Genomic DNA, 24,066 nt, shown 5'->3' on the forward strand with positions numbered 1-24,066 from the left:
GGTACATAGTCATGTCATTGACTGTTCTCAGAGGAACTCCCTTATAAACGCCATGCAACATTGGTCAGCATGGTGGCTAAGTGAATAGCCATCTTGCCTTGCAACGCTAAGTCCACAGAATCCTAGCCAGTGCCCTATCTGCACAGAGTTTGTCTGTTCTTCCCATATCTATGTGAGCCACTCCGGTTTCCTACCACAAATTCTGCCCAATATGCTACAACAGCCAATCTCTTGGCTGCATGCTTGTTCCAGGTGTGATTTCACTGTGCTGTCGTCTTGCAATGTGGGAGTCCTGGGTTTGAATACCAGCCAGGATAATGTCAGCATAGAGGATATCAGTGCAATATAAAATAAGAATATGGTAGGATCAGAGAGCTCCTTTGAGGAGTCAGTGACATGACTATGTTCTCTAAAGTTCTGAAGAAGATGTCAGTGTTATATAAATACTTAATAAGGATTGAGGAACTGTGTGTGTTCTCATTGCACTTGTAATGTCACCCATCCTGTTCACATATGGAAGACATTAGTATAGCAACGTCTACAGTTCAGAAAACTTGATGCAAGCAGAATATGTTGGCCACTAATACCGACCCTTTAATGTTGTGTGAGTAACTGATCCAGAACAGTTATTCAGATCACTTGTTCTGGTTACATGCTGGTTTCAGGCATGATGTTGACTCTGAGTACATCGGCACCACAGCCAGGAAACTAGCATTTGTGTTACCTGAATACAGCAGCCCCCATATGGCTCTTTATGTGGGTTTCCTATGAGAGGATAAAACCGCTATGGCCTCCCCGCAGAAATAAGAAAAGGATCACAAACCACAGTTTCCAGATATTTATTTATGTAAAATTTCCCTGAAAGTCCCCCATGAAGGGAGCTGTCTGGCAGTTACAGATCACACAGGAAGTACATTGTAAGACTCCTATATTACAGAAATGCCGGTGCAATCTGCCCACGCACAGCCACAACCACTTGGAAGCACACCAAAACCTCCTTAGTGTCTCCAACCCATTTACACATCAACACTCAACAGAGCAGCACTGAACAGAGCGCAGAGGTAGATGCCTAGTGATTTCCAAATTATGCTCCTTTCCAGGACCACACAGACAGACAATCCAGAGCCATGCATGGGGTAACAAAACATGTCTCCTTCAGAGGTGCACAGAGGGGAATGGAACCGATTCCTGAATGGATACGGGACGTGGATTACGCTCCCTTCTGGAACTGGGCTGAGGAAAGTAGACAATGCTCTTTTCTAGAACCAAGACTAAGGAAGTAAGCAGCAATCCCTTCTAGAACTGGGAAGACGGAACATGGACACTGCGTTCTTGAACCAGGACGACGGAAGTAGACAATATTCCCCCCTAGTGCGAAGTGAAACCAGCAATAATGTTACTTTCTAGAACCAGGAAGAGGTAAAGGAACAATTTTGAGAAGAAGCGATGCTTCCTTCCCCAACCAAAAAGAGGGGAAACCTAATGCAGAAGTGGAAAAATGTATGACCTTTCCTTATAGAACCAGAATAAGGGGGAAATGGACAATGCTCCCTTCCAGAGTAGGAAAGTGGGAAAACGGAAAATTCTCCCCTCCAGATCCTGGTTAAAGTAAATACATAATGCTTCCTTGTAGAACCAGGAAGTGGACCACACTCCAGTTTAGAATTGGGAAGAGGGTAAGTGAATGATGCTCCCTTCCTAGGATAATAGAAATAGATGGATGGCGTTATCTTCTAGGACCAAGAATAGGGGAATAGATAATGCTCCCTTCTATATTCATAAAGAACAAACTATTCTCTAGAAATGGGAAGGGGGAAACATAACGACTGGGAGGAGGTGAAACACAAAATATCTTCTACAGCAATGAAGCTGGGAAACTGTCTAAATCTAGTAAGAGAGAGAACTGATGATGCTTCCTTCTAGAGCTGGGAAGGAGGGAGGTGGATAATGAATGCACCCTGATCGGGGTCAAATGGAGCTCCCTTCTAGATCCAGAAAAAGGGAAATGAACATTCCTTCTAGAGCAGGGGTCTCAAACTCAATTTACCTGGGGGCTGCAGGAGGCAAAGTCAGGATGAGGCTGGGCCGCATAAGGGGTTTCACATGTCCCCGCCGCAAAACGAGGGCTGCAGAGCCCCCAAATCGCCCGGGAGGAAATCCGCCGGCATTTCCTGGAAGGGGCAGAGCTTTCAGCTTCAGCTCTGCCCCTCCTGATGTCAATCGCGGCGCATCGCCGCCTCTGCCCGCCCCTCTCACTCTTCCTTCACAGAGAGGGGCGGGGAGAGGCGGCGATTGACGTCAGGAGGGGCAGAGCTGCATCTGGAAGCTCTGCCCCTCAGCGCAGTCGTGGATGTTTGCCCGGGGGATTTGGGGTTTCTGCAGCCCTCGTTTACCGGCGGGGATGCGGCGGATTACTTGGGAGCACTGAAGTGAACTATAAGGTAAAATAGGCAAAAATAGTTCGCTTCCGTGTCTCTGTTGCTTTTGCCAGCGGGGGCCACAAAATATTGTATCGAGACCTCTGTTCTAGAGCCAAGGTGAAGAGATATGGATAATGTTCTCTTTTAGAACTGGGAAACTGATAATGCTCCCTTTTAGAACTGAGAAGCAATTTAAACCACATTCTCACTTCTATCTGGGCAGAAGGAATTCCAAATCTGGTATCATCGTCTAGATCTGGTAGTGGGAAAGCGATGACTCTTCCTTTTCGATCTGGTGAGAGGGAAGTTGGATTATGGGCTCAATTTACTAAGACCTGCTTTGTTAAAATTTCATGTGAGGTAAATTACCTCGTACGGTAAAAAATTATTCACACGTGGTAATAGTTTGTTACATTATTTTTAAAAATTCTCAACAATTCACGAAGATTTTTTGCCTCATATGGTATTTAACCCTTTCCACTTTTCGAATTCCGTGTTGCACTCATATGTCCCGTTACGCGGGACATCTCTGCAGCGGTGGTTTGCAGCGCATCGGGAACGCTGCCAACCCCCCGATCACTATGCGACCTTTAGTGGGCAAGTAATACTACATGCCCACACTGTCCGTGCCCCCCCAGCCCCATACTGGAAATCCGCGTTCCTGGCCGGAAGGAAGTGACATTTATATTTAAATGTTACTTCTGTTTCTTTCTTTTTTTTTAAATAAAAAATGGTTGCTGATTTGAATTAGCAGATTCCTTTGAGCAGATTCCATGCAGATTACTTCGCAGATTGCTTTCAAAGTTGCATAGGGTATCAATTGAATCCTACGGAAGGGACTGGGGGAGAGTGTAAATAGTAGCCAGTATTTTATTGCTAATCTTCCCAATCGAAATATCAACTATTGCATTGTGTGTAGGGACAGTAAGACCCCGGGTGGCGGGCATAAAACCAACTATTATTGCAAAACTTGCTCATGCAGGCCCTGATTACACCCAGGAAACTGTTTTTTTTTTTAATTTACCATACTTTAGCTTTCTCCTCTGCTACCAGCCAATAGAAGATGCCAAACTGTCCAAATAAGGTATCAAATTAAACATTATAATGTGTTCTTTAAAATAAGATATCCCATGTTACGGTGTTATGTTCCATGTTAAAATGAGAGATAGAGTGAGTAAAAGGGAGAGCGCATTTCTTAAAAAAAAAACAAAAAAAAACTCAAAGCAGAAACGACTTCCTTTAGTCTCCTTGGCGGTAATCCCGAGCAGAGCTCGGGCTATCCCGCCGCGGAGGATTGCTCAGGCACTTTGCTAGCTGCATGTTTGTTGCGATCGCCCGCTGCTACCCGACGCGAAAGAGCCCCCCAGCAGACCCCTTGCGCAGCTTGGCCAATCACCGCCAGGCTGCGCTATGGGGTGGATCGGGACTCCCCTGACGTCACGATCGTCACAATGGCGATGTGGGAAGCCCATACAGGAAATCCCGTTCGAGATTATGCGCCGGCAGTGATCAGAGTGTACAGGCGGACGCCGTAGGGAGGGGGGAAGCATGTAGGCTAGGCTAGCTACATGTTAATAAAAAAATTAGGCAAAACAAACACTCCCGCGGCCGTGCGCCGCAATAAATCATAACGCCAGGGAGGTTAGGAAAGAACTCCGAGTGGAAAGGGTTAAACCATTGGCTACAGAGGTTGTTTTTACAATTCAGCGCAGCTCTGATTACTTTGGCAATAACTTTATCACTACCTATCACACCTAAATGATCTCTATATATATATATATATATATTTTTTTTTTTTCCCCCAAGACAAATTAGGCTTTTTGTGGGTATTTTTTTTTCCTTCAGTAATTATCTTATTTTCTAAATGGAAAATAAGAAAAATAAAATAAAACATACACTATTTATCCCTTGTCAACCATTATAGCTTATTAGGCCTGTTTAAAAACAGGCTCTAGGCTGTGGAGGCGGCCCCTCGTCTCTCTTTTAAAATCCGCGCTTATATCATGTGCTGCTCATGCGCACACACCCACCTGCCCCCATTCGGGACCCATCTTCCACTGCCGCGCGTCATTGCCCCTCATTTCTCGGCAGTGTCTCTACATCCCTCTGTGCACATATGCAGTGCAAAAAGCAGTGACACACTGACATGGGACCCTTGCGTTTTATTGTATTGGATATGTAAACAGTTCTATTGTACATTAAACTCACATTTTATTTGTCTCTCTCCCCTCTTTATTAAAACTGTGCCTGATACATAATGAATACAAATGAACTGACTCTATACCTTACTCATTGCTGCAACTCTTCTCCTGCAATGTTTATTTTACACATGTATACTCTCTAGTCCTGTGTTGAATTCCCTGGAGAAAGGAGAGGGGTTTGCGGTCATTCCTTTTCAACTCTAGCCTTTTTATCAGCTCAAAGATGAATAAACCGTGTTCTCTAAAATTTTGAAGAGTGGAGAGTGCAGTGACTTATTTTCAGGTACTCTGGTAGGAAGTAAGGCTTATTGCAGCGCAGGGAAAATGGTCCCCAGATGTTACAAAGTAAGCATTTTTTTATACTAACTAGTAAAGAGCAATTTCAAGCTGCATAAAATGAACATAAAATGCGTATCAGCTCTCTTACTAACCATTGTCTACACAGTAATATTGTGTATTTGTGTTTTACAACAGGTGGAATTAGGGGACAAAAATTAATTTACTTTCCTGAATAGTTTAATTAGCACTCCATTTTTGTCTACCCTCAATTTTCCCATCTCACACCCTTCTGTAATCTCACAAATAGCTGTCTTACTGAATATCTCACTTGTTTTACCGCATGACCTAATCTTTGTCAAATGACATTTATAAGTTATTTACCTCACTGGTCGAGAATTGTAGCCTTCTATGCGATATTGTGAATTGATATTTGAGAAAATGTTTGGTACAATCAGCTGATTTCTCCTTTACAACACTCAACTAAGTAAATTGAGACCAATGTTGCCTTCTAGATTTGATAAGAGCGGAAATGGGCAGTGCTCCCTTCTAACTCTGAGAAAAGTACAACGTTGCTTCTAGATTTGGGAAGAGGGTAAAAAGGCTGATGCTCCCTTCCAGGACTAGGAGAGGAAATGGACAAGACCGCCTTCTCGCGTGCACAGGAGTAACAAGTGGTGTTCCTTTTCAGATAGGCAGTAACGGGATGACAATCTTTTCCAGTAGTAAAAGGGGGAAACCACAGAGGGGCAGCACTGCCATTCTGAATAGTGTGGAAGGAAAACAGATGATATGTGGGAGTCTAGTAACATGTCCACATGAAAAGCAACAGTCCATGACTGAAGCACATCTATTTCATACATATCAACTTGTAGGAAAAGTGACTATAAAAACAACACAACTTGCTACTTCAAGTCACTGACTCGGGAAGGGAATACACAGTGATTGATCTGTTCCTCCTTATGGCATCATGGTCACATCATATCTTCACAAGTCCAAATACGCCCACAGGAAATTGCTTGACATGAGTTGGCCACTGGGCAGCTAGCTGGAAAAACTTGACATCGTTCCACTCCACCCCATCTATGGTGACTGCAAAGAAGGACAGGAATGAGATTAACATGAGGCCAGATCTATCAGAGTTCAGCATCCAGTGGATCTGAGGTCCATTACCTCGCAACATGGTGTTCTGGTTCTTGGCAGTGCAGATGAGTCGGCTGATACCCTCAATAACCTGACTGCGAGACTCGGCCTCCTTCTCTTTAGGCTTCTTACTGAGGAACATGACTGGAGACACGAGACAAAAGTATGTGCACTTTGCAGATAGTAATAGCCAACAATCATAATGTAATCACTAGGAGGAAGCCTAGACACACATAATAATTTACTGACAGTTCGCCACTGAGATATACTAGCCCTGCCTCCCCCCCCCACAGTCATAACAGCTCCCCCAACTTTTATCAATCTTTAAATTATGGTACAGATATTACTAAAGCACCAGTTCTGATTGGTAATTGTGTGGTCTTATGATCTCAGTGTTAGGACACAGAAAATGGTCATCACATGACTCAGATTCTCACCTTTCTTGTTCTTCTCCTGTGTGACGATGGTCATTGCCATGCCAAGGGGCAAGCCGTTCTCTCCAGGCAGTGGCAGGCGGCTCACCTGCAGCGAGCGGAAATTACTCTTCAGAGTGTTTTTCGTGGCTGTGTCTCGCCGGTCCCCGTCTTTCCTGCGATCTGTCCCTTGCCACTGCCAGTAATCTACCTGAAGGCCCATCACCTCTACTCCTGCAGAGAGGGTGCTGAGTCCACAGCAGCCAATAATGGAAGAATGAGATAGAAGGGTGGAGAAGACAGAGAGGTGGGGGAAATAGGGAGGAAGAGGTGGATGAAGAAAGGAGAGAGAGAAAAGGCGACAGAGAAGCAGGTGAAGGAGGAAGAGAATGACAATTTAATTTAACACCATTATTAAAGGACAACTTTAGGGAGGCTGCCATGTTCTTTTCCTTTAGTGCAATACAAGTTGCCTGACTGTCCTGCTGATCCTCTGTCTCTAATGCTTTTAGCCATAGACCCTGAACAAGCATGCAGCAGATCAGGTGTTTCCGACATTAATGTCGGAACTTACAAGATTAGCTGCATGCTTGTTTCTGGTGTTATTCAGACACTACTGCATCCAAATAGATCAGCACTGCTGCCAGGCAACTGGTATTGTTTAAAAGGAAATAAATATGGCAGCCTACACATACCTCTCGCTACAGTTGTCCTTTAAGGTTAGTAAATTACATCACTCAATTACACAATTCCATTATTTCATTTCCCACAAAGGATACCCGAAGTGACATGTGACATGATGAGATAGACATGGGTATGTACAGTGCCTAGCACACAAATAACTATGCTGTGTTCTTTTTTTTCTTTCTCTGCCTGAAAGAGTTAAATATCAGATATGTAAATGGCTAACTCAGTCCTGACTCAGACAGGAAATGACTACAGTGTGACCCTCACTGATAAGAAATTCCCCTTTTTATTTCTTTCTTGCTCTCAGAAGTCATTTTCTGCTAGAAAGGTGTTTTATAGTTGGAATTTCTTATCCGTGAGAGTCACACTGTAGTCACTTCCTGTCTGAGTCAGGACGGAGTCAGCTACTTACATACCTGATATTTAACTCTTTCAGGCAGAGTAAGAAAAAAAGGAACACAGCATAGTTATTTGTGTGCTAGGCACTGTACATACCCATGTCTATCTCATCATGTCACATGTCACTTCGGGTATGAACCTAAGTGAACCTATAGCTGATCGATTTATAGGAATCCACTGGTGAAATGAATGTGTTTCATTAAAACACAATTCTTTTCCTGCAAACTTTTCTTCTGTCTTTATACACCTACATCAAAAAAAATAAATTCACGTCAAACTGAGTAGCTGAGTTACAGCTGAACTTGCTGACTCCCTCAGGATCACTCTTAAACCCTCCCCTCTGATGACTCATGCTGTCAGGGTGGAAAGAAGACAGCATGAGTCATCAGAAGGGAGGTGGAATCAGAAAGGTGGGGTTAAGCATACAGACTTTTCACTGTATTTCTGATAAAGCGGTATAACATTTTCAGAATAAGAATGGCCTCTGTACTGTTAATAAACACGTATGTTTCAGGATATAACATTGGATTCATGTGTGTTGATCCAGTATACGGTCACTTTAATGGTAAGGCTCTCACCCAGCATTTGATAGGCCGCTGCTGACAGACGGTGAAGGTGGTGGCGTGCCGGTGGCTTCTTTATTTGTAGAGGTGTTGGTTCCAGGAGAGGAGGCAGAGTTCAGAAGTGACGGACTACAGATGGACGCCTCATCAGAGTCCACTGCAGACAGATGGAAAACAACAGAGACTAAAACACGGATGCCAAAAAAGAAAAATGTTCCAGGAATCTACCACCAGAGAACATAGCGATGCAGGGCGCCCTCTATAGTGGTGGTATAGTATTACTTCTGGACATTTTATCCCTGTGCTATGAGATCAAATGTAATCTCCCTCACAATAGACTATGGGGTTGATTGATTCGCAAATCTTGCTTATTTTTCACCTTAAAGAGAACCCGTGTCCAAGATTCATCCGAATCAGTAGCTGATACCCACTTTCTCATAAGAAGTCTTTTCCTTTTCACAAACTGATCATTAGGGGACTCTGTATGGCTGATATTGTGGTGTCCTGACAGTTTCTTGTCTGTGTACCTCATTGCATTGTGGGAAATAACAGCTTTTTACAGCTGGGTCCGACTGCCAAAAAAGCAAGCAGCATCTCCTTCCACTGACATCACCTGCCAGCAGTAAAAATGTCTCCATGTGGTAAATGTCAGAATGTAAATCAGGGAGAGAAAAGATTTTACCATGGGAAAACACTGCCTAAATCATTTATACATACTGGTAATTATTGTAAAAATGAAGCACTTTTTTATGAAATTATTTTCACTTAAGTTCCTCTTTAACTGTAAGAAGAGCTAATGCATAAGATAAACAACTAAGGAGAGATAAATCATGAGTTAAGTCAGTTATTGTGAAATAAATCACGAGTTAAAGTGGTATGAAATTCAGCATTTCTTCTTTGCTCCAAAAGATTATTTACAGCATAAAATCAACCACCACAAACAAACTAAACAAAACCTGTAACAGAACAACATTCAAACAGTTAAACACGGCACTGTTATTCAGTGGAAAGCTCCTTGCTTAAAGAGTAACTGTCATGCATAAAATCAAAAAGAAATTCTTTATTTTTATCTGGTAAACAAGTAATAAGAATGCTAACCAGGCAATCAAAAAGTTAAAAATCACAAATACTTTTCTTGTTGATAAATGATCATTCCCCAGTTTACATGATTCTTATTTGGTACATCTGCCACACAAAGGAAGTTGCAGGGCATGCAGGGTTGTCTTTTTTTTGCTTCTTTACTTTCCCCTCAGACTTAACTAATGCAACCTGATTGGCTGAAGCCTCTTTCCCTCCTGTTTTCCCCTCCCACACCTTTGTTCCTCTCTGATTGGCCAATATTTCTCATGCTGGGACAATGCACTTTCTATTGCAGAGCTGGGTGGGCGTGCCTGAAGACTGGGAGGCAATGCATACACAATCAGATGGAGGAGAGTAAGGGAGGAAATGACATCAGGATTGGCTTCAAGATAGACACAGTTTGAAATGCAGAATTCTAAGAAGGATTTTTTTTTTTTTACTATAGAAAAATCACTAAAATCAAAACGTGGACACTGCAATATATATGTAAGAAGAGGAAGTATTTATCTACTTATATATACATTTTTTTTCTGAGATAGTATGGCTGACAGCTCCTCTTTACGTGGAAAGCTTCTGGCCGCATCCAAAGAGGTGATAACATTATATTTTGTTTACATTCCTTTGTCAGATACATTTAGTAAACATTAGCAAAGTGCAGAAACTGAGCTCTCTGATTCTAGTATGTGTGCAGCTGAGAAGTGATCATTAGATATATTTTAATATATAAATACAGCAGCTATGCAATAAAATGCGATGGCAGCTTTCAGAGCAGATAAACTGTACTTTGGGAATTTGTCATTTGTAAACAGGCAATATTACTTGTGCACAAAAGCAAATATGATAACTGTATGAGTAATAAAAAGAAGGAAAACACAATTTTATTGAATGTTATGTCAGAGTTGTATCCCACTTTAAAGCCAATGGATACCGCTATAAAAAAAAAAAAGTCAGATACTCACCTAAGGAGAGGGAAGGCTCTGTCCTAATGAGCCTTCCCGCTCCTCTCCCAGTGCCCTCGGTGCTGCGCTGGCTCCCCCGTTCGCGTCCGCCGCCGCAGGGACTTCGGAGGTCTTCGGGAGCACTCGGGCTTCCGAAGACGGGCCGCTCCATACTACGTACGCGCGAGCGCGTCATAGAGGGCGCTCGCGCATGCGTAGTATGGAGCGGCCCCATCCTCGGGAGCCCGAGTGCTCCCGAAGGCTTCCGAAAGCTCCCTTCGGCATGCGGAAGTGGCAGTATTTGACCGAACTGGTCGAATACTGCCACGGGGGATCCTGCGCGGGACCGGGCACCGGGAGAGGAGAGGGAAGGCTCATTAGGACCGAGCCTTCCCTCTCCTTAGGTGAGTATCTGACTTTTTCTTTTTTGAAACGGTAAACATTCACTTTAAGTTAGCTAAGGAGAGATATATTGTGACTTAATAAGGAAGGTGAGATAATTCAACAGAAAAACTTTGTGAATCAACCCCTATATCACTTCTGAACACTTGTAAAACACTGATGTACAATCTAATTTATAGAAACATTACTAACATCACCTAAAACATACCAGGACAGGAACCCCTCATTAAGGAAAAGTTAACTTTGCTGACTGTAAGAAATAATTCACCACACAGCTTCAAAATTAGGTCACAGGAGCAACCTCTTCCAACCTATATTTCACCTTCAGGAAGAAGAATATCTCTATATACAGCGACTGTCTCAGCAAATTATTCCGGTATTTCATCTGTATGCCTGTCCTATTTCCTATACAGAAAGTATATTATCCACATTCTGTACCCTGTGTGATCAGCAAACTCACCAGAAGCCGGCAGAGGCTGCTCCACAATCCCAACCTTCACAACCTGCCATGGAAGACAAATATCTTTTCAGTTTGGGGACAAGGACAATATCACCATTAGTGTGACCTATACATGACACAATGCAGTGATTTATAACAATGTCTGTTCAACCGCACAAAGAGATAAAACATCGTCCCAATCACTGAGCGCCCATCAACACTCAAAACCTTCCTGAGATCTCTCCCAGGTGAGGAGATCCCAATCTGGAGATACTCCAGGACATACATGCAAAAGCGGCGGCCGGGAAATTTGTTATGTCAACCCCACCACCAAGGATTCCCCAGCTGTTGCTGCACCACTATTTTCTCCACCAACCGCACCACCGCTACTAGTGCAAAAGTATGTACCCCCCTCATATCTGCTCCTTTCTCTCTGATCACCCACCCTACCTCATGTTCTGGCTCCATCTGCTCCTACCCCTTGTCCCCTGTCCACTCCTCGCCACACATCTTAACCCCAGGCCCAATCTGGTCTCCTTTCTCCGCCACTGACCTATCAAACCACTTTATTAACAAAATCACCACCATCCAGAGGGACATCTCTCTTCTCCACGCCTGCTTCTTTCCACTCCCCCCCCCCCCCCCCCTTACATCTTTCACTCATGTCCCGGTGGAGGAAGTCAACCAGCTGCTGGCAACTTCACATGCCACTTCCTACCCCCTAGATCTGGTTCTATCCGAATCCCTTCACTCACATTTTCCTGACCTGGCCCCTGTCCTCACTGACCTTTTAAACCTCTCCCTTTCCACCGGCACCTTCCCCTCCATATTCAAACAGGCCACTGTGCTTCCTCTGCTGAAGAAACCTTAACTCGATTCCGCACTGCCATCCAACTACCGCCCAATCTCCCTTCACCCCTTTGCCTCGAAAATTCTTGAAGGCCTGGCCCACCAACGCTTGACCCACTACCTCAGTTCCAACTCCCTTCTTGATTTGCAATCTGGTTTTCGTGCAGCCCATTCTACAGAAACAGCCCTCACCAAAGTGGTCAATGACCTTGCCCTTGCCAAAGCCGGAGGTAAATACTCCATCCTGCTCCTCCTGGACTTCTCCTCTGCATTTGACACTGTTGACCACTCCCTCCTCCTCCGCTCCCTGTAGTCTATGAGCATTCAGAACCTAGCCTTTGCCTGGATCTCCTCCTACCTCTCCAATCATTCTTTCACAACATCCTTCAATGGCACCACATCCACTCCCACCCCCTCTCAGTTTGTGTTCCCCAAGGCTCTGTCCTGGGACTTTTACTGTTCTCACTCTACAACGCCTCGATTGGGAAAATCATCTTCTTCATGGGCTTCAACTACCACCTGTATGCCGACGACACCCAGATATAACTCCACACCCCAGATTTCTCCTCCTTCACCATGGACAAGGTCTCCACCTGCCTCACATCCAAATTCCTCCTGGATTGCCGCCAGGTTCCTGAAGCTTAATTTGGACAAGACTGAGCTTCAGATATTTCCGCCCAGCTGCACCTCTCCGAGATATGCATACCACTATTGACAACACCATTTGCCCTACCTACCATGCCCTCTGCCTAGGTGTCAACCTGGACCATGCACTTTCCTTTGCAACCCACATCCAAAGTATTACCCAATCCTGTAACTTCTACCTCTGCAACATCATCAGGATCCACTCCTACCTGTCCCCTGACACCACCAAACTCCCCATCGATGCCCTAATCATCGCCCACCTAGACTATTGCAATTCCCTTTTATCGAGCCTTTACTCTAGCTGTATTTCCCCCCCCCCCACCCTTCAATCGGTAATGAATGCAGCAGCCAGACTGATCAACTCCTTCCATCGCCCCGCCTCCACAACTCCCCTCTGTAAAGCCCTCCACTGGCTCCGCATCCGCTTCAGGATCGACTTCAAAATTCTGTGCTTGGCCTACAAATTGGTGCTCAGGACCTGCCCGACCTACATCTCCAATTTTGTCCACGGGCACACCCCGGCCCGCTGACTCCGATCCTCCAACAACCTGCAGCTGTTCGCAACACGCATATCTCACTCATGCACGATTAAAGGACTTCACAAGGACTGCCCCCACTCTCTGGAACTCACTCCCACTACCCATCAGATTCACCCCCACCTTTAATACCTTCCAACGAGCCCTGAAGACTCACCTTTTCATGCTCGTGTACCGCCCTATGTCAGTACCATAATGCGTTCTGCTAGGCACCCTCTCAACAGACGCACCTATTGTCTTTACCACCATCCTTTAGATTGTAAGCCCTTCCAACAAGCCCTCAAGACTCACCTTTTCATGCTAGTGTACCGCCCTATGTCAGGACCATAATGGGTTCTGCTAGGCACCCTCTCAACAGACGCACCTATTGTCTGTATCCACCATACTTTAGATTGTAAGCCCTTTGGCAGGGCCCTCCTCCCCAGTGTTTCCACCTTGATTATGCAATCTTACTGTCTGATACCCCTCTTGTGGACTAGAACAGTGTCTATTTTGATCAAAGACACTGAACTACTGTTATCAGATCATTTGCATGATCTTGTTTTGTTGTGAGCTCCTTGTATGTTAACCCGTGTATCTATTGTGTAGCGCTACGTAATATGTTGGCGCTTTATAAATAAATAAAATAATGAAATACAAAAAGGAAAAGGGTGAAACAGACCGTGGAGTAGGTTAAAAAGACTCTGAAGTGAGTCTAAATTCCCGTTTTTAACTAGTATTTATGTAAAGCACTATAGGTAATGCTAAACCGCCGCATCCCCGTGGCAAAACAAGGGGTTTATACCCCCCAAATCCCCTCTGCTAGGTCCGGGGAGTGCTTCCTCATAGAGGCAGAGCTTATGGCTGTAGCTCTGCCTCTTAGTGCGTCAATCCCCACTGATAGCCGCCTCTCCCCTCTCAATCTTCCTTCACTAAGAGGGGCGGGGGAGAGGCGGAGATCCGCGGTGGATTGACACGCATGGAGGAAGAGTTGCAGCTCAAAGCTCTGCCTCCATGACCAGCAAAATCCACGACCAAGAAAGTTGTGGATTTTGCAGAGGGGATTTGGGGGTATAAACCCCTCGTTTTGCCGCGGGGATGCAGCGGTTTAGCCTTACCTATAGTGCTTTACATAAATACTTGTTAAAAACTGAAATTTAAACTCACTTCAGAGTTTCTTTAAACCAGATATTAACACATTAACAACCTCATGCTACAGTATAATCTCGTTATAGTAAACCTTCGGGTACGGTAAGCTAAATGTCCAGGGCCCGTCCAAGCCCCATTACAAGTATAGTAAACCCTGATATAATAGAACTTCTGATATAGCAAACCTGTTTTTTAACGACTGCTTTATTCTGTATCCAGAAGCAGGAGCATGGATCATACATTAGTCAAAGACCCATGAGCTGTGGGCGGGCTGGCAGCCACTTGTAGCCTGCTGGTTATCTGCACACTACTCTGGGCCTGCGTGGATTACCTCAAAAGCACCAGCCAGTGAGACATGTGCTTCGTGTGCAAGCTGCTGCCTGATTACTGAGGGAATTGCCTGTCATCTGTGACTTGCTTGTGTACGGCTACAACGCTACAGTATCATCCAGGCTGCACAAAAATGTGGACAGAGGAGCACTCTATCAGTACTGTAACTGCAATTAACTGGTGAGACCTATGCTTCCTGTGCAAGCTGTTGCATGATTTGGCACTGTACACTTGTTCTAGCTTAGACATTGTCTGAGCTCACTTGCTGAAGCATTGGAAAGAAAAGGACTTCCAATTATTGACTGAATTAAGATCCAGGACTAAAGTATACTTTATTTGCTTGAGTATGACCATTTCTGCTATAGTAAACTACTTTGCCCGGTCCCTTGGAGTTTACTATAAAGGAATTCTACTGTTCTTCCAAATCAAAAATACCTTCTGAATTTGTCCCTTCTTTACACAAGAGGCTACTAAAATGTGTGTACATGCTCCAATCATTTTCCGTTTTGACTACAGTAACACCGTACTCTGTGACCTACCGAAAAACAAAACAAAAAAACAAAAAACAGACTTGCTTCTCACCAGTGCTTACTGAACTCTGCTGCCCATCTCACCCACCTCTCCTCCTGCTACTCTGGTGCTGCCCCTCTCTGCCAATCTCTGTATTGGCTGCCAATCCCCCAAAGGATCCAGATCAAACTCCTAACACTATCATACAAAGCTCTACATAAGCTATCCCCTCCATACTTATCTTCATTGATCTCCAGATATCATCCCTCCCGGAAACCTCCCAAGAGACCCTCTTATCCTCCAACTGTATTACCTCCTCTCACCCTTGCATCCAGAACTTCTCAAGAGTGTCGCCTCTGCTTTGAAACTCTCTTCCAAAGCTGCTCTGTCATGCTACAAGCCTGGAAATTTTCAAATGCACACCTCTTCAAACAAGTTCATCATTTATTATAACTAGAATTTGAGGCTCACACTGCCTCATCAGCTAACCCCTTCATCTCCTTCTGCTAGTGTCTTCACTCCACTATCCTTTAAGTTGTAAGCTCGCAAGGGCAAGGACTTCCCCCTAGGGTTTCCTGTTTCTATTACGCTTAACCAAATTGACATGAACCAGTATAGGAGATGTTTTAAACTACACATCAATTGTATTTGTATTTGCGTTGCTGGATGTCCTTATTGTACAGTGTGTTCGAATGTCCATGTATCTATGCTTCCCATTATTGTATGTTTTTGTACTATGTATAGCGTAAAATGTTAGCATTCTATACTGTATATAAATAAAAATATGTTGGTCTAACGTCAATAACAAAAACAAACTAAACTTGTTACAGTTGAGGTCAATCAATTTGAGCAATCAGAAATGCCTCATCTGAAGATAAATCAGAGAAGTCATCCCCTGGCTCTTCTGTTGGGTGTGACGTCATAAAATATAAAAAAAAACACAACTTGGTGTTAAAGATCTTATGGCCTGGATAACAATGGTTTTGCGCAGAGACGACTCACCCCAATAAAAGGAATAAACTTCTGGCAAGAATCCTCTTCAGCACTGAGAGACAGGAAAGCAGAAAAAGATAGCGAAAGAGAGAAATTCAAGAACAAAAACAAAGCAAAGATGTAAACAGAGAGCAACAGCAGAAGCATAAACAGCAGAGATTAAAAAAATATAATAGAAAGAAGGCTAAACTCAGATGAAAAAGAAAAACATAAGAAGGAAGGAAAAAAAATGAGCAATTGAAGGAGAAGGAGGGATGGAGGTGGACACATGAATAATAGCAGAGAGATGGAAATGGAGCAGGGCACATGAATCATGGAGGGGCAGGAGATGGAGGAGGACATGAATCGTGGAGAAGCAGGAGATGGAGGAGGACACATGAATCATGGAGAGACAGGAGATGGAGGGGAAGATGAATCATGGAGAGGCAGGAGATGGAGGACATGTGAATAATGGAGAAGCAGGAGATGGATGACATGTGAATAATGGAGAAGCAGGAGATGGAAGAAGACACATGAATCGCGGAGAAGCAGGAGATGGAAGAAGACATATGAATCATGGAGAGGCAGGATATGGAGGAGGACACATGAATCATGAAGAGGCAGGAGATTTAGAAGGACACATGAATCATGGAGAGCCAAGAGATGGAGGAGGACACATGAATCATGGAGAGGCAGGAGATGGAAAACACATGAATAATGGAGAAGCAGGAGATGGAAGAAGACATATGAATCGCGGAGAGACAGGAGATGGAGGAGGACACATGAATAATGGAGAAGCAGGAGATAGAGGAGGACACATGAATAATGGAGAGGCAGGGGATGGAGGAGGACACATAAATCATGAAGAGGCAGGAGATGGAGGAGGACACATGACTCATGGAGAGTCAGGAGATGAAGGAGGACACATTAATCACAGAGAGGCAGTAGATGGTAGAGGACACATGGATCATGGAGAGGCATGAGATGGAGAAGGACACATGAATAACTGAGAAGCAGGAGATAGAGGAGGACACATGAATAATGGAGAGGCAGGGGATGGAGGAGGACACATGAATAATGGAGAAGCAGGAGATAGAGGAGGACACATGAATAATGGAGAGGCAGGGGATGGAGGAGGACACATAAATCATGAAGAGGCAGGAGATGGAGGAGGACACATGACTCATGGAGAGTCAGGAGATGAAGGAGGACACATTAATCACAGAGAGGCAGTAGATGGTAGAGGACACATGGATCATGGAGAGGCATGAGATGGAGAAGGACACATGAATAACTGAGAAGCAGGAGATAGAGGAGGACACATGAATAATGGAGAGGCAGGGGATGGAGGAGGACACATGAATAATGGAGAGGCAGGGGATGGAGGAGGACACATGACTCATGGAGAGTCAGGAGATGAAGGAGGACACATTAATCACAGAGAGGCAGGAGATAGAGGAGGACATGTGAATCATGGACAGGAAAGGGATGGAGGAACACACATGAATAATGGAGAGGCAGGAGATGGAGGAGGACATATGAATCATGGAGAGGCAAGATATGGAGGAGGGCATATGAATCTTTGAGAGGCAGAGGATGGAGGAGGACACATGATCATGGAGAGGCAAGAGATGGATGAAAACACATGAATCATGGGGAAGCAGGAAAGGGCACATGAAAAAAAGAAGAAAAGAACATTGAGGATCAGTTATCATTTATGAAGAGGATGTTTTTGTGCCCTTGGATGAAAATGGCTTTTAATCACCAAAAAAGGATTTTACACAGAATGGGGTGAGATGTTGATGTATTAGACAAGATCATTTCCACCCAGGTGCAGACTACAAATGGATACAATTTGTTCATCAGAATTCTGTATGTTAGATAAGATAAGCTGAACAATTAACTTCTGTATGTTATTTTTGTGGATGGCAGCACTACAGAGTCTTCCACGATACAGCTTAATACGAAGTAGTTTTATGAAATGCTTAAATGTTTTGCTACATACACATTCCTAACAGAATTAAAGTCAGAACCCAACCAATCACGATCAACAACATCAATACTGATGAAGCTGAACTACCATGGCTGGTCACACAGCATTCAAGTTTACATGCCACAGAGCATATGGAGATCCAAGTCTGTCTATTTTGAATTCGGCCCGACCCAAAATCAGCTGGCAATCAATAATTACACTCTTTGGGGCTTTCTGTCTGCATATTAAAGGAGAAATCTGGAACAATCAAACATGGATAAAGACGTTCATTGGACTTGATCTGCTGTGGCCTGTGCTGTTGGCTCTACAACCCTTCTTCCAAACTCTGAATGAGGTTCCTGGCAGTGGTTTTACTCCACCCTGTGAATAGTGGAAAATACAGATCTACAACCAAATCTACTACAGTGAAGGAGCTTCCTAAACCTCCTTGTTTGCAGACATGACTCACTCTCCAATAAAGCCAAGAATGGAATCAGTCATAGGATCTCATCTACTCAACCAAATCAACCAGTTGCTTACACCATAGCATAGCATAAAGATCATGGCTGTAAGGGGATGTTTACTTTCAGAGCTCTGCTCATTGTTACAAGACAAACCTAATGAATGACTCAATGGTCTGACCAAAGTAAGCCCAGGAGAGAAGTGGAAAGACTTGAACTGAGATGCTATGAATGGACAACGAGGGCAAGATGCTGTTCAGCATGTGGAATAAGGATGATCTAGCACTGAGTGATCATCAGCAGGAAGGGAGCAAAGTGGGACCTTTCTTAGGAATGACGGATGGACAATACTGGAGTGAGGACTGTGGCAAATGTTTGGATGCTAAAGTGTGTAGCTCAGGAAAACTGGCATGCTACATGGTGACTATCTAGTATTATATTTCATATAAATTTCAGTTGGAAGATATATAAATTACATCACTGGAGAAATATTAATCGTTCTTGTCTGGTAGAGATGGAGTAACAAGGATAGTCAGGAAGTGGTAGGACAGATGGGTCATCCAAGGAGGAGCTACAAAACAAAGACCAGACCTTCACAGATGGAGTACAGAGGTGAACAAACTAGCATTAGCATGGCAGAAAGACAACGGACGCCATTACCACAGATGCAAAAACAATAGTCCTTCCAAACACGCTTCTGTAATGTAGTCAACCAAACTGACTCCTACACAATCCCACCAACCTGTAGCTAGATTCTATGGAGCTGATTCACACAGCTTTTCTCACAAACTACCTCTACTTACTTAATTTTCACCTACATCTAGCGATATATGGACAGATTAGCAAGGAGACAGACCTCTTTCTGATCGAATTTAATCTGAGAGAGATCTGTTGGCTGCCCATACACCACAGACTGATTCCTGATAGACTTCAGCATTAAATCTACCCGGAATCGGCCTAGTGACGCTGCCTACGCCACCTGCCTGGCAACCCTCAAATGTAAAATGCCAAAAGTTCAATCGGGCCGAAAAATCGCTACATGTATGGCCACTTTTAGGTATACTTAAAGAGCCTGCTACTCTGTGCCTAAAGTGAGAGTAAACCAGCTTCAGTGTGTGCTGATTCCCCCTTCTGTCATGCAGCGATGGTAAGGGGTAAAAGTATCAGAAAGGGGTTTATTATTTGTATTATTATTTGGACTTCTACCGCAAGAGGGTGATGAAGTAGTATTCTGTGCACTAATGTTCAGAAGAGGTGCCCCAGACAAGACAACACACAAAGCACTTATTTCACACTTTCTCCTGGCAGACTCAAAGCGCCAGAATTGCGGCCACTGGGGCGCGCTCTATAGGCAGTAGCAGGGTTAGGGAGTATTGCCCAAGGTCTCCTCACTGAATAAGTGCTGGCTTACTGAACAGGAACACCCAAGATTCAGAACCCTGGTCTCCTGTGGCAGAGATAGAGCCCTTTACAAGTACACTATTCAGCTCTAGGGTGGTAAAAGTTGTAAGAGGCAAATTAGACTTTTTTCCACACAACTACCTGGTTGCAGGCGGCTTCTTTAAGAAGAAACAAAAGACTTATAAATTCCTGAAAGTGCTTAAGGGTTCCTAAAACAATTTACGCATACATAAGCACAAGTACAGTCCTGGCCAAACGTTTTGAGAATGGCACAAATGCTTGTTTTCACAAAATCTTTTTGTCAGCCGTTTCTGTGGTATATTGAACTATAATAATTTCATTTTTCAAAAGCTTTTTTTGACAATTACATTAGGTTTATGCAAAGAGTAAATATTTGCAGTGTTGGCCCCCTCTTTTTCAAGACCTCTGAAATTACCCCAGGCATGCTGTTAATTAACTCCTGGGCCAAATCCAGACTGATGGCAACTCATTCTTTCATAATCAATGCTTGGAATTTCTGAATTTGTGGGGTTATTTTTTTGTCCATCTGCCTCTTGAAGATTGACCACAAGTTCTCAATTTAATTAAAGTCTGGGGAGTTTCCTGGTCATGCCATGGACAAAAAAAATCAAAAAAAAAAAATCAGTATTTTATTCCTCGAGCCACTTAGTTATCACTTTGGCCTTATAACACGGTGCTCCATCATCCTGGAAAAGACATTGTTCTTCACCAAAGTTGGATGGTTGGAAAAAGTTGCTGTCCGGTTATGTTTCGGTACCATTTTTTATTCATGGCTGTGTTCTTAGGCCAAACTGTGAGTGAGCCCCCTTCCTTGAATGAGAAGCAGCCCTACACATGAATGGTCTCAAGATGCTTTATTGTTGGCATGAGACAAGACTGATGGTAGCACTTACCCTTTCTTCTCCGAACAATAATTTTGCCAGATGCCCCAAACATTCAGAAAGGGGCTTCATCAGAGAAACTACTTTACCCCAGTCCTCAGCAGTCCAATCCCTGTACTTTTTGCAGAATATCAGCCTATAACTGCAAGTATTTCCTTGCAGGTAACCATGGTTAACAGAGGAAGATCAATGATTTCAAGCATCGCCCTCCTTTTAAAACATCCAGTCTGCTATTCTAACCCAATCAGCATGACAAAATTATCTTCAAGCCTCATGCTCATCTACGCTCTCGTCTCTGTTAATGAGAAAATTATTGAAATGATCTTAGCAGGCCCTTTTGTGGCAGGACTGAAATGACATGGAATTTTTGGGGGGATTAAGTTCATTTTCTTGGCAAGAAAGGACTTTGCAATTTATCTGATCACTCTTCATAACATTCCGGAGTACATGCAAATTGCCATCATAAAAACTGAAGCAACAAACTTTGTGTAAAAACAGTATTTGTCTGCGCTGCCCTTTCTTTCTTGGGGGTACAAGGAGGCCTACACGCGGCACCCCTGTTGAGATGCAATGCACATTGCGTGGGCCAACTCCTGCAGGAAAGGCAGGTTGATAGTTTAGATCCTGCACATTCTGGTAGGCGAATGCATTATGCAAACGCTTTGCCATTTTAATTAGTCAGCAGACTTGAGGCAGCCAGTAATGAAGTCAGGAGTTGACTGGTCTGAGCACACATCTCTTTTCTCTTGTGTAGCATAAAAACAGTATTTGTGCCATTCTCAAAACTTTTGGCCAGGACCGTACACTAATGTGAAATATTTATCGTGTACATCCTGAGGTCAGACCTGTGTTCCCTTCAGATACTGCCCCAGTTCAACAGGATTTCAGCTGAGATATCTTGTACAGTTTGAAGTGACTACAGGTAGAAGTAACAATTTAGTTTTGTTCTATTAGTACAATTTCTACAGCAGATATCTCTCCTTGTCTCGTCTGCAAAGGTTTTTCTCCAAGTGAAAATTTTCCTTTCAGTTCTGGCTAAACAAAAAGATTTGGAACCTCCTTTGGGTTTTTATGTTGACTGTGCCACCACTATAGAACATATTGCTCACTTCTTGACCTAATTATCCCCCCAAACAAGCAAAAAAATGTTCTACTTATGTAGACCTGTTAACTTTAACATACTTGTGTAAAGACTCAGAGAAACATCTCCAGCCCAATCAGGACATGGCCATGAAGTCAACAAAGATTTGTAGTGATTGACCCAGATGCTTAACTAGAACCTCCTGAGAGGAAAGTGAAATAATGCTGGCAGCTGTTAAGGGTATTTATAGTGTGTCCACCACTGGACAAGTAGCCTGTGGCTCTTCCAGGTCCTTGTGGCCCTGTTTGGCACTGTTGGTGGAGTGGTGCACTTCCCATGAATGAACATCTGACTGGGTGATGCTGCCCACTATATATTGCGAGGCGATTTTCTACCGGACAGTAACTGCACTATGTGGCAACTAATGATATATGTACAGTTTGGTTGCATTACACAGCCAATTTCCTGCAGATTGCTAGCTGAGCCACTTAGCACACATGCAGTTCAGCCACTCCAGTGAATGAAGCCTTGAGATGCTGCTGTACTAAAGAAACCACAAATTTGAGATCATTTGTAGCGCTTAGTTGTCATGGAGCAGTGATGATGAGGGGACGCACTGGCCAGCTAGACAATACGACCATAAACCATTTTCACATCTGGCTACCGTACGCCTGTGGGGCTCCCAGCTAGACGGCTTAGCAGTTTGCAGAAGCAAAATGTAGAATTACAAAGACGCTTAGACATGAATCTCTGCTGAGAAACAGAAAGTGGAACATCGAGGAACAGAGAAGGTGGAGCAGAACACAACCAGGGTACCTGGTGTAAAAATCAAAGTACAGACTTCTTTTCCTGGACAGCCAAAAAACACAAAAGGAATATTATACAGAAAAACAGTTTGTGGTTGTCAGAGATTCCAGATCCACAGACACCAAAAGACAGGAATAAATTAGTGGAAGATGTGACAGCGACACACACAGATGCATTCATCAGATGTGGCGGATCCCACTGACGCACTCAGGTGGGGTCATATGGTGCTGGCCATAGATGACGGAGCAACATTACCTTCTCCACATCACGTCACAATGTATTATACAACTAGACAGGGAAAACTTTCCCTGCACAGCTCCGTCACTTCTCTCACAGCTCCGTCACATCTCTGTCATTCCTCCCACAGCTCCGTCACATCTCTGTCACTCCTCAAAGCTCCGTCACTTCTCTCACATCTCTGTCACTCCTCTCACAGCTCCGTCACATCTCTGTCACACCACTCACAGCTCCAGCACATCTCTGTCACACCTCTCACAGCTCTGTCACAACACATTCACAGCTCCGTCACTCCTACTCTGTATATACTCCCAATATTTAAGCCTTGTACACACTGAGGGATTTCTGTTGCCTGGCAGTGACGGTACACAATCATTTGTGCAGTGCTGATGCTGTACAGACGTCTTATCAGCCTCCAGGTTGCAACATCTCTGTTGCTATAGAGGAGGGCTGAGGGCGAAAGAACAACAAACAATGGAGCAGATTCCCATGAGTGGGGGAGGGGGGAACAATGTGATTGTGCAGTGCTCGGGCATTGCTAAAAATCCAGCATGCCGTAAAGTTAGCAGACATCAGGTAACCGCAATACACACTCTGGAGTCACTATGGTGGTCTTTATCATCCGCCATGGCTGAGTTTAGCCCACCGTGTGTCTGTCTTCCAATTTACAAAGAAACCCTAAATCTTATCTTCCCACTCCTGCCCTCACTCGCCCTCCCCACCCCACCCCACCCCACCCCAATCCAGACACCCACATCCTCACACACATATTCTACAGAGGAGGACACCCACCACCACAGTCAGTACATCTCTCTTGGTATCATCTCCCCATTACCTGCGCTGCCTATAGGTCAACATGGCCTCAGAGATAAACAGCTGGTGAGAAACAGTCGCCCCAGCAATATACTGAGACACCCGTCCGGCCACGTCTAGACGATCTGTGAGGATGAGAGAGAAAAACATTCATGACATGCTACCAGTGTAATCACTCAAGTGAGCAAGAAAGATCTCCCATGATGCCTCACTGCTGAATATCCCATCATACCAATACCTCATGCTATCCCTATCATAAAAAGGGGTGTAAGGCTTACCTGAACTGGGGGGCTCGGTCTGAGTGAACACATCTCTCCAGACAGCATCCATGAAAAGGGAGCCATATTTACTATCCACCGATGCAAGGTATGACGCTACAGGGTGAGGGCCTGTGAGAGAGAGACAAGGGTGAGATAGAGGGAAGGAGGGAGAAAGAGAAAGGAGGGGTGGAGAGAAAACAA

General features: G+C 44.2%; 1 protein-coding gene across 5 annotated transcripts in view; it reads right to left on the minus strand.

Annotated features, from left to right (window-relative positions):
- Positions 1-823: 823 nt before the first annotated feature.
- LOC137504331 (phosphofurin acidic cluster sorting protein 2-like) overlaps positions 824-24,066 on the minus strand; it is a 75,892-nt gene continuing 52,649 nt past the window's right edge. For 4 of the 5 annotated variants that reach the window (XM_068232606.1, XM_068232603.1, XM_068232604.1 and 1 more), the window contains 8 exons: positions 23,884-23,994; positions 23,628-23,730; positions 15,962-16,004; positions 10,983-11,025; positions 8,118-8,259; positions 6,478-6,701; positions 6,071-6,184; positions 824-5,989 (listed from right to left, as the gene is read on the minus strand). In XM_068232606.1, coding sequence (XP_068088707.1) covers positions 5,877-5,989; positions 6,071-6,184; positions 6,478-6,701; positions 8,118-8,259; positions 10,983-11,025; positions 15,962-16,004; positions 23,628-23,730; positions 23,884-23,994 — 893 coding nt within the window. In that variant the 3' untranslated portion in view covers positions 824-5,876. Of the gene's footprint in view, positions 5,990-6,070; positions 6,185-6,477; positions 6,702-8,117; positions 8,260-10,982; positions 11,026-15,961; positions 16,005-23,627; positions 23,731-23,883; positions 23,995-24,066 lie in introns of those variants that run through there. The other variant, XM_068232607.1, reaches the window with a different exon arrangement.

Source organism: Hyperolius riggenbachi, chromosome 4, assembly GCF_040937935.1.
Source record: "Hyperolius riggenbachi isolate aHypRig1 chromosome 4, aHypRig1.pri, whole genome shotgun sequence".
NCBI lineage: Eukaryota > Metazoa > Chordata > Amphibia > Anura > Hyperoliidae > Hyperolius > Hyperolius riggenbachi.